At 44.9% G+C, this 15,403-nt stretch overlaps 1 protein-coding gene across 1 annotated transcript in view; it reads right to left on the minus strand.

Moving 5' to 3' along the window:
- The window catches only part of LOC115323487 (enteropeptidase-like), a 31,278-nt gene extending 21,416 nt beyond the window's left edge, over positions 1-9,862 (minus strand). The window contains exon 1 of the mRNA XM_040219413.1: positions 9,814-9,862. Coding sequence (XP_040075347.1) covers positions 9,814-9,862 — 49 coding nt within the window. The remainder of the gene's footprint in view (positions 1-9,813) is intronic.
- Between the last annotated feature and the right edge of the window lie 5,541 nt (positions 9,863-15,403).

Genomic DNA, 15,403 nt, shown 5'->3' on the forward strand with positions numbered 1-15,403 from the left:
ATCCGAGTATATTCCATAAGGTAATTATGTGACCGTCTCTCTCCTCATTCGTTTCGGAGTGGAAAATAAACCAAAACGTTCACTGACGCGGGCCGATGACAGTTTTGAAAAACGGTATTGGCGACGTGCGCGACCGAAAGCGTCGCTGTAGTCGGCCTTTCACCAGAGCCGTTTATACTGAGAGAGTTTGGCCTTCTTAAGGAGATTTTGACAGTCTGACAACCAAAGCAGCGTAGTCTGACAACCGGGGATGCCTACTTCCGTCCGCCATATTGTGGCTCTCACTCATAGGAACTCTACGCGATTTCTCAGGAATGAACAAGACAAAGAAGTAACGCCATATTGTGTTATCGCGAAATCCGCTTGTTCTAGCGGCCAACAAGCTCCACCCATCGGCCAAACTCTCTCAGTATAAACGGCTCTGCCTTTCACGATTGGCCCAAAAGCTGACCATGACGTCGGAAAGGGTATACCATCGACGGAAACAAGAGGAATGAAAGAACTTTAATTTCGACGGTGCTGGCAGTGTTGCTTTGAGAGCGCAATGATTTCAGGCTTCCACCATGCTATTTACAAACACCATCGAACTTGTTGTTCGCAAGGTAATGACGTCACAAGGGGGAACCATAGGAGGGCGCCACCAAAACATCTCGCCGCTAATTGCAAATAAATATGCACCTCAAAATGCTGAAACGGCGAATGACACAAAAAAAAAAACACCCTTTGGGTTTCAATTTTTCTGATTTCTTAGTTTACCTTTCTTCTCACTATAGTGTAACAAATAAAATAATACGATTTTGGTTCGTGATTCCTTGAGTCCAATTTTTGTACTGTAACGAGAAAGTAACGGCGCTACTGTTTTTGCAGTAACCGTAACTGTAACACGTTACTTCTTGAAACCGGTAACTGTAACTGTAACAGAGCTACTTTTTTCCCCTAGGTAACTGTAACTGTAACAGTGTTACTTTTTACTGGTAACGTGCCCATGACTGGAACAGTATCACTAAGCCCGATGTGTACCCCCTACCTCGACTTGATGACGCCCTGGACCGTCTCCATGGTTCCCACTATTTCTCGACCTTGGACCTCATCTCGGGATACTGGCAAGTTGAACTTGATCCAGATGACGCTGAAAAGTCAGCCTTCGTAACGCCTGACGGCCTGTTTCAGTTCAGACGTCTGCCGTTTGGATTGTGCAATGCACCGGCGACCTTCCAGCGTCTTATGGATAAAGTCCTCGGCCACTTGAAATGGACCATGGCCTTGGTCTACCTCGATGACGTAATCGTGTATGCCGAGAGCTTTGACGAGCATCAACATCGTCTTAGTCTTGTTTTAGATGCCCTCTCGAAAGCTGGACTTCGTGTAAAACCATCAAAATGTTTCTTCGGATATGACGAAGTAATCTACCTCGGCCATGTCGTCAACAAATATGGTATTCGTCCAGACCCTGCAAAGCTGTCAGCTTTTGCTAATATACCCGTACCCACAACGGTAAAGGAACTAAAGAGCTTTCTAGGTTTCGCGTCCTACTTTCGTCGCTTTGTGGAGAACTTTTCAGTGAGGGCTTCTCCCCTGAACCGGCTCCTAAAAAAAGATGCCAATTTTGTTTGGGGAGCGGAAGAAGCGGCAGCCTTCGCGGACCTCAAGAGAGCCCTTCTAGAACCGCCTACGCTGGCCCATTTTGTGGATGACGCACGCACCGTCATCCACACTGACGCCAGTGGAGAAGGCTTGGGTGCTGTCCTTCTTCAACAAGACAAAGATGGTCAAGAACGCCCCGTTGCCTACGCAAGCAGGAGGCTCAGTGAACCAGAAAGCCGGTGCCACTCTTCGGAACTGGAGTGTCTCGCAGTAGTGTGGGCTGTGGAAAAGTTTCGCCCTTACCTCTACGGCAAGACATTTACAGTGGTCACCGACAACTCTGCATTGCAGTGGCTCCAATCGAAGAGCGATCTTACGCCAAAGCTTGCTCGCTGGGCTATGAAACTTCAAGAGTACAATTTCTCAATTGTTCACCGAAGCGGAAGACATCATCAAGACGCCGACTTCCTCTCCCGCAATCCCGTGGAGGATGGTTCATCAGTTTCTGTCTCAGCTCTGCTTGATTTGCACGCAGCGCAGTCAACCGACACAGAGACGTCAACTATCATCAGTGATCTCGCAAACACAAGCAGTGACTCTCCTCGTCTTCACGGAAGACGCCTGCAACGTTTGCGAGCACACTACCAGCTACGTAACGGGCTTCTCTGCTATCGATCACGGCAGTCAGATTCGTGGCTGCCTGTTGTTCCCACAAGTCTGCGCCGCAACGTTATGGTCATGTGTCACGACGCTCCAACTGCTGGTCATCTTGGACAACGCCGGACATTAGAAAAAATCGCTCAAAGGTTCCGGTGGGCGGGTTTGAGAGGTGACGTTCGGCGGTACGTTGCTTCATGCACCACTTGCCAAATGCGCAAAACACCGCCGAACCAAGAAAAGGCAGCACTTCACCAGATACCTCCCCCAAGAAGTCCGTTTGAAGTAATCGGTATAGACCATCTGGGACCATTCCCAAAATCAGAAGATGGCAACAGGCACATAATTGTGGCCATAGACTACTTAACGAAGTGGGTTGAGGTACACGCTGTTCCCGACACGTCAGCGACACACCTGATCAGTTTTGTAAACAACGATCTGGTGTTGCGGCATGGGACTCCACGAATGATCATTTCTGACCGAGGAGCATCGTTCATGTCTCGTGATTTCAAGGATGTCCTTAGGAACTACGGGATTGAGCATGCAGCGGCTTCACCCTACCACCCCCAAACAAACGGATTGGTAGAGCGCACTAACCGTACTTTGAGCGATATATTAGCTGCATTCGTTAATTCATCCCACAAGAACTGGGACCAATATATTGACACTGCTGCGTTTGCACTCAATACATCTCGTCAAGAAACAACAAGCCAATCGCCTTTCGAGCTGGTGTATGGGAGGCTTCCCACGCTTCCAGAGGAGACAGCGATGAACACAACGTGGACCCGCCGCGCGCGGGACTATGAATGCGACTTCTCTGGGCGACTACACGAAGCAAAAGAAAGAGCTCGACTCGCCATCCTTCACAAGAAGTCACATCTCACCCAGCGCCTGCGCACTGGCAGTTCTGGACAATCGTTCCATTCAGGAGATTTAGTGCTTCTTCGAAGTCACCTCAGACGGCCGCAGCGATCCTAGAAATTGCTCCCAAGGTACTGCGGACCCTTCAAAATAAGCAGGCAACTCGGTCCTGTGACATATCGCCTCGAGGAATTGTGAGCGCTGCCTCAACGAGGAAGACACCGGACTCTGACAGCTCATGTCAGTCAACTCAAACTTTATGTGGCCCGCGATGACTACATTGGTTCTGTCCGGGACGGACAGTCCCTTGGAGGGGGGCGATTGTAACGGGCGAAAGTAAAGAAGACAAACGGGGACATTAGGAGAAAGAGGACGAAGTACGGACAGTAGGAAAAGAACAACGGCTGGAACGCTCGTAACAATATATATTTGATAATTCAAAGGCCAGTCCAGTGTAATTCGGCTTTCGTGATTATGAACCACAACTCTTTTCAACGATTTAAGTGATGTTGTTATTTTTATCAGCGCTGCAGTGCTTTGAGGTTATTGATGCGTGAACTCTTCTGTTGATGAAAAAACATAGCGCGGGCGCGATACACCAGAATGGAAGCACGCACAAGCGACTGCGCGAAGTCAAATTCTATCTGTATCGCATTCCGTTACTGCTGGCCGTAGAAGGGAGACGGAGGCGCACCTCAGTTCGGAACACGGATAGCGAAAGCTCGCGCTGCAGAACTCAAAGATCAGGGGCACAATACCCACCCCTGCTAACTTTCGCCGGCCAACTCGCTAATGAGCCGGTGTACAGACACAAAGGAGACTCCCGAGATACAATAGTAAGGGTGCAGGCGAGCTGGTGGATGTTAGGACAGGTGCGAACAATTGCAAAAAGAACCATCGAGAAAAATCGGTAGATTGCGAGAATGGTGTGGTGTATGAGATACCACTGGAATGGGGGTTTAAGTATGTAGGACAAACATCACGATGCATCAACGACAGATTAAGTGAACACAAAAGAAACGTGAAGAACAATGCACCGAACTCAGAAATCGCAAAATATGTCAACGAATGTAACAACTGCACTGCTATTTAGTCGGAGACAGAAATTATTCACAAGGAGAGGAATGATACAAAAAGGATAGTAATGGAGACGGTGCGAATAAAGTCTTTAGGTAATTGCATAGGCCAGGCGTCGCTACAGTTCGTTAAAAATTGCAAAAGTTTTTTTAAAAATATATTTTTTTTTGAGGGGGGGGGGTGGATTGGGGGGGGATGGGGGGGGGGGAATGCTGAACTGTTCATCTTTGCACCGTTTTAGGTTAAGTGCACATAATCCTTTCGTCGAGGAGGAAAGAGAAACATTTTAAGTGGCTTAAAACGAAAGAAACACATGAGAGGACAAGACAGACAACACAGTGGAAGTGGAAAAATTTTTTTTTTTTTGTATGTGTCTGTGAATCTTTGTTACTTTGGAAAAGGTAATGGTCGTTTTGTTATATTTTGGGGGAGATTGCTGAGTTATCTTTGTGAATCGGCATGAAGGCTGTCCATAGCGCTACTTTGGAATTACAGGGTTTGGCGTTTGGACTGTTTAGAGGTTGTCCCTTTGTGTTGGTAGTGACGGTCTGGAGGGTTTGGCGGTTGAACTGGTTAGAGTTGCCCCTTTGTGGTTGGTGGTGGGCTGTTTGTGGACTATATAAGGAGGAGGACTAAATAAACCTGGTAGCTGAGCTTGAGACATTGTCCTGTCCCGTTCTGTTTCTTCGACTTTTATGTTCTTTTCCACCCCAGTCTCAGGTATATTCAACATGAAAAGTCCCGGTTTCCTCTCTCTCACTTGTGCGTACGCGTTGCACATCACTCGTACGGTTTGCTTTTAAAACTTTTTGTTGCAAAACTTCGGGAAAATCCCACGGGACGACCAAAGGGACAGATCACAAAATGTCGAGACGATACACCATACCGATGGTGTCCAACGACGCGCACGAAAAAGACGCCATGTTTGTTTTGCAGGGCACTAGAAAATGTGCAGATATTTTAAACGAAGAAAACGCGAGAGATCTAAAAAAAGTGCTATAATATTGGCTCACTCTGAATAATAAAATAAAATACATTGTAAAATTGAGACTAAAATATAGGTATATATCTATTTCTCAAATTACGCTTTACACAATATATTGGTTGGACTATATTCAGCTGCGCATTGAAACGGCGTGCTGCGGCTCTGTAGCTTTCGTTCCATTGCTACATAAGGCTGTGCTGGAGTATTCGCGATCCGCGAAACGGACGTCACCTAGTGAGAAAAGGCTCAACTAGACGGAACAGGTTCTTTCGTGATTTCTGCTCGTCTCTTGTGGCTTCCGTCATTCCCTGTTGTCGGTGCTTTGCACGATGAAACGGTTGTCCCGGTGACTCAGTAGCAACTGTAGTATTAGCTTTTTACCTAGGTTACTCTTAACGCATCCTACGCCACCACGTGAATTAGCCATTCCGCGTTTTTCATCGCTCATCAGTACCGTGGAAGGACAGCAGGCAGTCCTTCCGAGAGATAGCAGTAATGATATTAATTTAATGAAATGGCACTAATAAAATTACGTAAACGTTTTTGCTAACAAGTAATGTAATGGATTTGTTTCATAGGCCAAAGATTCAGTAATGCAATGAATTACTTTCAGTCAGTAAATTTAAAAAAAATTACTCGCTAATTTTGAAATAACTTTTGCCCTAAAAGAGGAAGCTCAGTTGCCAACTTTTATTTTAAATAGAACAAATAATTTTTACGCAGACATTTCGTGAAACAGAAAACAGAACAAATAAACGACGCCTATCTGAACGCAAAACCTCGCACCAAAAACTCGACAGGCGCACAAAAGCGGCTGGAAAGGTGAAGGAGAAAAGCTTACGTGTAAAGATATCACTGGAAGACCACGGCTCACAAATCCCATGTAAGCAGATTCGCTGTGGTTATGTCGTCCCGACGACACTATACTTCCTTCATACGTAATCTGACATTGCGGTGGGAGCTATACCGGCTCACAAGAAACAATCAGCCATTTTCCTTTGATCGCCTGACCCGTCCCTTTCTCTGCACGCAGGTATGAACGAGAGCCCGGTTATGTGGCGAAAGACAGACGCTTGACTGTTCCAACAAGCACGTATCTTCCACCTCAGTGTCCGCTTAGGGATGAACGTCTTAAGGGCCAAAAGGCGAAGAGAACATCACTAGTGAGGTCAACACATTTAAAAAATCTGAGAGGGCAAGACAAATAGATCTCCAGCCTTCTTGCTGGAGTGTCAGGCAAGGTCAAACCGTAAGCTTCGATCATTGTGAAGAAGTAACGACCGGAATAAATAGTTAACAACAAATGCCTTGTCAAGGCCCCAGATAATTTATGCGTATTCTTGGCCTCGTTAAGTAAAGGCGATCCTAGCAGTCGGAAAAAACGGCAATCGAGCAAAACAGCTACAGCTCGCCGTATGCCTCACTGCCTTCCTTTAAGAACTTTATTCGGAACTAAGCCTACGAACAGATATTGCTACCCGTTTGATGGGAAAGTACAAATTTTTAGCAAGCTCGCGGTATACATTTACTTATGTAGGGACGCTTCCACCCAGCAAATATTCAGCCCCCTTTTGTGATAACACGCAACAACTCAATACAACAATACTCCTTGAGAGGTATGACGGGGAATGCGTCAAACCAGTGCTTTTGTGAGAATAGGATTAGATTACGTAAGGTAATTATTTCATGTAACGATTTACTGTAAGATCGAGCTCCCATGGCCCGACTTAACATACTGACACGGGCTTTAGGTCCTTCTCAATGAGGAAGAGGAAAACATCACTTTTTAACTAATAACGTTCCCTGTTGAATGAACTGGGAAACCGGTCGGTCGACTCTTTTTTAGCCACATCTAAAGAAGAAGCTATTCATATTGTTTAACGCTCATGTCGTGTCCGCCAGCAGAACGACCGTTCAGTATCGCTCGGTTCGTGGTGCATCGTGTAACCGAGCTTTCGGTTGCACGTCAAAAGTTCACCAGGTGGTCGAAATTAATCCTCAGTCGTCCGCTGGGGCGAGCCAGATGCCCGTCGTTGGTTTGGCACGTAAAATCCCCAAATTTGACTTGGTTCGTGATGCATCGGGCTTTTGCGGTGTAAACAGGAAGACCTGACGTTTGGTACATATACTGTAAATAAAATGAGCACACATGACTGACTCAATGCATTGCAAATCAATGTGAAAGGAATTTCATTGCTTTTTTGAAGTAATTGTACTGTAATTAGTTTTAGTCTGCGGTAAATGTTGATGTAATTTATTTACTTTTTCAGTTTCAGAAAAGTATTTACTAATGTAAGTTAATTACTTTTTGTAGTGATTTGGCCATCGCTTATCCCTTCTTTGCCTTTTCGAAGAAAGTCAAGCCTCTGAAAACTCGGTTCCGCCAGCAGATCGCCGCAGGTTCGTAATGTTGAAGATAACAATCGGGGCTAGTCATTTTGAGTCAAATGGTTGCTTGATGATGCCGCAGCGTTCCGCGTTGAGCTGGCACATGGTGCTGCAGGATCTGTTTCAAACCGCCATATTTGTCCTATACTTGAATCTCCTATAGGTCGCTGTAGTCACAAATACACATAGAGGCGGAAACATGGGCCGTGAAACTCAGAGGAGAATGTAGTAATATCGACTGGAGCAAATATTTACAGCGTGAATGGTATGCTTACTAAGAGATTAATTCCTTTTACCATTAATATTCAATATCGAGAAACGATATTAACGTCAAAAAAACAGGTTGTTTTTAAATTATGTATTGGTAAGCTTGTCACCGACAAAAGGCGTGCTTTGAGAAAGGCGGGTATAAAAGTAGGAATAGCAAACAATGCAGCAAGTGATCGGTGCGGCGTGGGTTCATATAAGTGTTTACGCGTGCTGCGTTTGTTTACGTGACCCCTGTATGTGGTGCGTTCAGTCGATTTATGACGTGCGTAATGTTTGTGCAATATAAAGTGTAGACGGTGCAATTATATCCGCGCGAGCAATGCAAATATTTTGGTGGCCTTTGAATTGGGCTATAGCTAGCACCCCCTGGCTTCTTCTGCTAGGTGGGAACTAAATCTTTTACAGCAGTTAGTATTAACCTCTAAACCAATGTAGTAGTTTCTGCTTGGTCTTGCTGATGAGACTAGTTCCCTGTATGAAATTTTGAAGTATTAACTGTTAAGAGCACACATGTTTCCGGCTGTAGTTGCTAAGAAGTTAGTAACATATGCGACAAGAGTAACCAACCAAAAGTCAGTAAAAACTACGACATTTTTTCTAAGAGTACCCTCTAATTAATTTGGCCAAATCTATAATAAAAAGCATCAGAGTATTTTGCGGACGTTGCGGACGCAACACTCGTCAAGGTGGTACCCGGAAGGAACCGATTCCCCAAACACATTTTTCTGTATTTCTGATGAGTACGATATGGTGTAAGATAAATAACGATGAAGTAATTTCTGCCGTGTCGCGTTTTAATGTTTTAATGTACTGATGTGTTTAAAAGGAACTATTATTAAGGGTTAACGGCAGATAGTTAAGAGCAAATCTAACGGTTCGAATGTTTGCATTCATCTGTAACTAATGTAGTCTAACCAACAGTCGAATCGAATGATTATCGCGTCACCTTCAATATACATTCACTATGCTCACTGCAGATGTGTACGGAGAGAGATAAGGCAACGGAAAACTATGAGCCTTACTGGCTAGCAAACCACATGCTCCACGGCAGTGAGGAAAGTTTCAGTCCTACCACCACGAAAGTGACTTTTACACCTGGACATGAACGAGCAAAACAACCAACAATCTTTTGTAATAAAGAAATGTCCGTTACTAGTTACCACGTGTACCAAAAATATCAAGCCTGAATTTTATACATAAACTAACAGTCTGCTGTTTCGTGCAAAACCCTATTCCACCCTAAACGGAAAATTGATGTTGTTAAATTGGTATACAAAATCCCGGCGCTCTTCAGTGAAGGTATATGCTGATGAGGCTTAATTTAAAATACAGGGATATTTGCACCGGGTTCAACATTCTATCAAAAATATATATTTATTTTAAGTCCAAGTAATTCCAGAGGGTGGCCAAAGGCAACTAGATACCCCTAGGCACGTCAATTTGTATCGGAGCCTCTGAGGGGGATTGTTTTATTGGTAAAAAGACAGGGAAGAACGTGATCCTTTTTAATCACCAACTGTCCTTTTCGAAATGCAGTTTTCTTGCAGAAGCTTTCTCACAGACGCGTATAAACTTTTATTTATTTATTTCTAAACGAGAATTTCTCAACATATATTGTATAGAGATCAATGTCACTCAGCTAAGTTGCAAGACACCTTTTGACGGGACAATGAATCGAAACAAAGATATATATTTGATCAAGCTTTAATCGCGACTCACATTTTGAACAAGTTAAACTCAATAGACGCCCCGTGACAAGCAACGAAGGCACCAACGTGAGAAATACTAAGCTTAGTTGCAACTGAGTGACTCTGCATTAGATTATGTAATCAAGAAATAAAAGTCATATGCGCGATCTCTACGCACATGCAGAGAGACACTTAGCGCAAAGGTAAGGCTATAGTCAGGAATACATGTCCCTTCACAATTCCTTTCTCCTTGATTAGTAAACTTATATCCCTTCGCTAATTAATTGCGTGTTTTTCACTTACCGCATAGCAAGGCAATGGTATATACAAAGACGAGAAAGAGTGAATTCATTGCTCTCAGGATCGGCAAGGACCTTCCAGGCTGTTTTTGGTTCCAAACTGTGAAAAAACACAAATGCTGCATGTCCGTGTTAAATGCGCTTAAATGTGACTTAAATGACCTTATGCTGATGCAAGATCTTCCTCCATTCATCATCAGATATAAAGCGCTCGGTTGATGACATTTGAACTATGAAGATATTTTTCTGCAGCGCAAATTCGTTTCCAGATTCTGATATTTCCGCACACTTGTAAGCAACTGAAAGTCCCCTTTGGAAATGTACTTTGTTATTTTTATCCCCATATCAAACGTTTCGGCATTGAGATGTCAGAGGGTTCTTGAACTTATATTACTATCGTTTTGAACGCAAAGTTGACGTATACTCAGGACTTCTTTGGTATAACGGTTTCATTCAGGGGTTTTAAAAACACGGTCCGCTGGCCGCATCCGGCTGGCGAAGGTTGTCTCACCTGCCCACGGCTGGCCGCGGTCCTTTCAGAAAACCCGGGACCGCGGCCCGTTTCCAGCGGGTGGTTCTCATTTGAACCCGTTCGCATTTCTACCTTCTCATTTTTACCTTCTCATTTCAACCCAGCGCAAAACAACTTTCGCGTTTCTCCCTTTCTCATTTAAACCGTTCTCAAAACAAACTTTCGGGTTTGGACCCTTCTCAAAACGACTTTTCTCATTTTGACCTTTCTCATTTCAAATTTTCTCAAAACATACTTTCTGGTTTTGACCATTGTCAGAAAGACTTTTCTCATTTTAACCTCTCTCATTTCGAACCCAAATTAATCCAACATCATGATCTCGCAATCTTTCTGCGGTATTTATGGCGAATTCGGGTAATTAGTTGCCTTCGAGCCCTTGCCTGTGGCACCGGTGACCAAAAACGCGCCAGCGGTGCATCACGTGACCCTCTCCACCCGAATGCAAAGCACAATGAACTGGCGTTTTTATTTGACTGGGTCGAGAGTGAGCTCTGTTAACTTCTTCTTCGAGTATTCTATGGTACCATGAGCACGCTGCATACGCCAACAACATAAACTACGACTCTTTGAGATGTGTGTAAACAGAAGCGGCTACACAAAACTTTTCAAAATATTGGCATTACCACAGTCCGTACAGCAGACAGAATATTAAAATATAAAATCATGAAATGGCAGATGTATAAATCAGTGTGGTGCTGCCCGCACGCGCGTCAAATTTTAATAAACTTCGTTTGGATTTTCGATTAACTGTTGCCACGGAGGCTTGCCAGCGTCACTTTCCATATTCTGTTTACTGTTAGTAGAGAGTTTTAGTAGATCGCTCCCATGACTCCGATAACGGTACCCGATACTCCGCCACCGCCTCCCTTGCGCATGCATAGTATCGTTATCGGGGCTATCGGGGGTATCGGAACGATCTACTAAAACTCTCTAGTACCTTTTTTGGAATCCTCAGTCTTCTCGTTGCACCCACCTTCCTTAAGATTATAATGCGTGTTCAAGTTTCAAGCTGCATCACTATGCATACTTTTTTTTCAGCGGTGTAATAACTTTTCTATTACAGAGTTCTAAAATAAAGTGATGTATGATGCAGCCCGTGTCCCAGAACAAACATACCTTGCTCAGGCTGGATAAATTCTTCCAAAAATGTTGACTTTCTTTGAAACATAAATTATATTTCTCTTCGTTGTTTTTGCTACCTTGTCTCAGAGCACAAAAGGGTGCCTGTCTCGATGGCTTCGTTTGCCACTCGAACCGCTCTTTGCCGCCTCAGAGAGCTTTGTTTCGTTTGGTTCCCTATCCCGATTCGGATGTGACGATACTGAATACAGACTGGCAGACAAGCTGCCCGACCTCTTGGAGCTCGGGAAAACTCCTGCTGGTAAATTGCCGGGACACGCCTGAGAAGCGCAACCCGAAAAGCTTGCACCCGCCAGCCTCTAACCACGCGAACGCCCTTGCCAAAGATATGGGAAAACGTTTTTTCAGGGAAAATGAACACCCGAATTGGCCATTACAAGCAATAACACACGACTAGCACAATGATCCATCCGCTCTGCATGACTACATCTTACGACATACAGCGACAGAAGAGAAATGAAGTACCAAATCTCCGCTAGCACTTTTGAAACCACGTCACCATGTGACCACGTAGCTACGTCAACAGACTCGGGGTGGCACGCAGGCATAAGGAAAATTGTTTCATGTGCTATGCAAGAGATGGTGCCGCTTCGCTTCATCTTCAACCTTCATCCTTAACTGTTTTTTCTTTCTCTATACCTCACTACGGTGTTCAAATGACAACCGGTTCAAATGAGAAAAGGTCGAAACGCGAAAGGTCAAAACACGAAGGGCGTTTTGCGAATGGGTTCAGACGAGAAGGGTTCAAATGAGAATGGGTTCAAATGAGACGGGGATAAATAAAAAAGTGTCGAAATGCGAAAGGTTAAAACGAGAAGGGCGTTTTGTGAATGGGTTCAAACGAGAAGGGTTCAAATAAGAATGGGTTGTTTCGAGATACACCCTTTCCAGCAGACCCGGGTGACTGGCGCAAAAATAGGAGTATGCAAAGTAATGGCGCCGCGACGCTTACCGAGAACTTTGAATCCGTGTCGATTCCCACTGAAAGTCGTGACCTATATTAATTGCACATTGTCACCACCGGCATCACACTTCTTAGTTCACTAAGAAGGTTGGTGCAGGCGGTGCCGGTGCAGGGTTGAGAACAAACAGAAAAACGAAGACTTGACAGAAAATCGTCAGAATGACGTCTCAAATTTTCTGTCTCGTCTACCTTTCGATGTGTCTTCCCTAGCCCAGTCTCAGGGAGACAGTGTTGAGAAGAAAGATCAAAACGTATACAAGACAGAAAATAGACAGGACGGCGTCTCAAATTTTCTGTATCGTCTGCGTTTCGATGTATCTTGTCTACCCCAATCTCAGGGAGACAGGGTTGAGAAGAAAGATAAAAGGGAAAGCCGGTTACAACTCCCTGTAACGCCGAATTAGAGCGCAGCTCTTGAGGAGGAGGAGGGAAGGGTATTGGGGGGGGGGGGTGGGGTCAACTGACCGGAGGGGGGGGTCACGTGACGATGACAATGCCGATGATGTCATCAGTGACGTCACTGATGACGTCATCAGTGACGATGACGATGGCGATACCGATGACGTCATTAGTGACGTCACTGATGACGTCACCAGTGACGATGCGGATGTCGGTGACGTCATTACTGATGATGACGATGACGATGCGGATGCCGGTGACGTCATCAGTGATGATGACGATCACGATGCGGATGTCGGTGACGTCATCAGTGATAATGACGATGACGTAGCGGATGCCGGTGACGTCATCAGTGACGTCACAGATGGCGTTATCAGTGATGATAACGATGACAATGCGGATGCCGGTTACGTCATCAGTGACGATGACGATGCGGATGCTGGTGACGTCATCAGTGACGATGACGTCATCGGAGGGGGGTCACGTGACCTTGGGAGGGGTCACGTGACCTGGGGGTTAACGTGACCTTGGGATGACCTTGGGGTGACCTTGGTTACGCCGACGGCGACGGCGACGCCGCCCATGCCGGAAACGGGCGCCTAACAGCTGCGCTCTAAAACGTAGACGAGATAGAAAATAGATAAGACGATGTCTCAAATTTTCTGTTTGGTGTACGTTTCGATGTGTCTTCTCTACCCCAGTCTCGGGAAGACAGGGTTGAGTACAAACATCAAACTGTAGACGAGACAGAAAATAGACGTAAAGACGTCTCAACATTTTTGTCTCGTCTACATTTTGATGTGTCTCCTCTACCCCAGTCTCAAGAGAAAGGGTTGAGTACAAACTTCAAAATGTACACGAGACAGAAAATAGACAGGACGACGTTTCTAATTTTCTGTCTCTTCTTCGTTTTGATGAGTCTTCTCTACCCCAGTCTCAGGGAGGCAGGGTTGAGAAGAAAGATAAAAACGTAGACGAGGCAGAAAATAGACAGTACCCCGTCTCAAATTTTCTGCCTCATCCACGTTTCGATGTGTCTCCTCTACCCCAGTCTCAGGGAGACAGGTTGAGAAGAAATATCAAAATGTAGACGAGACAGAAAGAACAAAGGACGACGTCTCAAATGTTCTGTCTCTTCTACGTTTTGATGTGTCTTCTCTACCCCAGTCTCAGGGAGACAGGGTTGAGAAGAAAGATCAAAACGTAGACGAGGCAGAAAATAGATAAGACGACTTCTCATATTTTCTGTATTGTCAAACGGTTCGATGTGTCTGCTCTACCCCAGTCTCAGGGAGACAGAGTTGAGAATAAAGATCAAAACGTAGACGAGACAGAAAAAACAAAGGACGACGTCAAAAATATTCTGTCTTATCCACGTTTTTATCTGTCTTCTCTACCACAGTCTTAGGGAGACAGGGTTGAGAAGAAAGATCAAAATGTAGACGAGACAGAAAGAACACAGGACGACGTCTCAAATGTTCTGTCTCTTCTACGTTTTGATGTGTCTTCTCTACCCCAGTCTCAGGGAGACAGGGTTGAGAAGAAAGATCAGAACGTAGACGAGACAGAAAATAGACAGTAACCCGTCTCAAATTTTCTGCCTCATCCGCGTTTCGATGTGTCTCCTCTACCCCAGTCTCAGGGAGACAAGGTTGAGAAGAACGATCAAAACGTAGCCGAGACAGAAAAAACACAGGACGACTTCAAAAATATTCTATCTCATCTACGTTTTTATGTGTCTTCTCTACTACAGTCTCAGCGAGACAGTGTTGAGAAGAAAGATCAAAACGTAGACAAGACAGAAAAAACACAGGACGATGTCTCAAATGTTCCGTCTCATCCACGTTTCGATGTTTCTTCTCTACCCCAGTCTCAAGGAAACAGGGTTGAGAAGAAAGATCAAAACGTAAACGAGACAGAAAATAGACAGTACGACGTCTCAAATTTTGTGTGTCGTCCACATTTCGATGTGTCTTCTCTACCCCAGTCTCAGGGAGACAGGGTTCAGAAGGAAGATCAAAACGTAGACGGGACAGAAAAAACACTGGACAACGTCTGAAATTTTCTGTCTCATCCCCGTTTTTATGTCTTCTCTACCCCAGTCTCTGGGAGACAGAGTTGAGAAGAAAGATCAAAACGTAGACCAGACAGAGAAAACACAGGAAGACGTCTCAAATGTTCCGTCTCATCCATGTTTTGATGTGTCTTCTCTACCCCAGTCTCAGGGAAACAGGGTTGAGAAGAAAGATCAAAACGTAGACAAGACAGAAAAAGCACAGGACGATGTCTCAAATGTTCCATCTCACCCACGTTTCGATGTTTCTTCTCTACCCCAGTCTCAAGGAAACAGGGTTGAGAAGAAAGATCAAAACGTAAACGAGACAGAAAATAGACAGTACGACGTCTCAAATTTTGTGTGTCGTCCACATTTCGATGTGTCGTCTCTACAGGATCATGCCTGTGTCACTGTCATGCTTTGGGTTAGTAAAGTTAGTGGCGCTTCGCGCGAAGCCTGTCCCGGTGTTTTGTTCTCGATCTGTACGTAGCTGCGGCGTACGA

The sequence above is a fragment of the Ixodes scapularis genome, unplaced genomic scaffold, assembly GCF_016920785.2.
Source record: "Ixodes scapularis isolate PalLabHiFi unplaced genomic scaffold, ASM1692078v2 PGA_scaffold1__304_contigs__length_218370807, whole genome shotgun sequence".
Lineage (NCBI taxonomy): Eukaryota > Metazoa > Arthropoda > Arachnida > Ixodida > Ixodidae > Ixodes > Ixodes scapularis.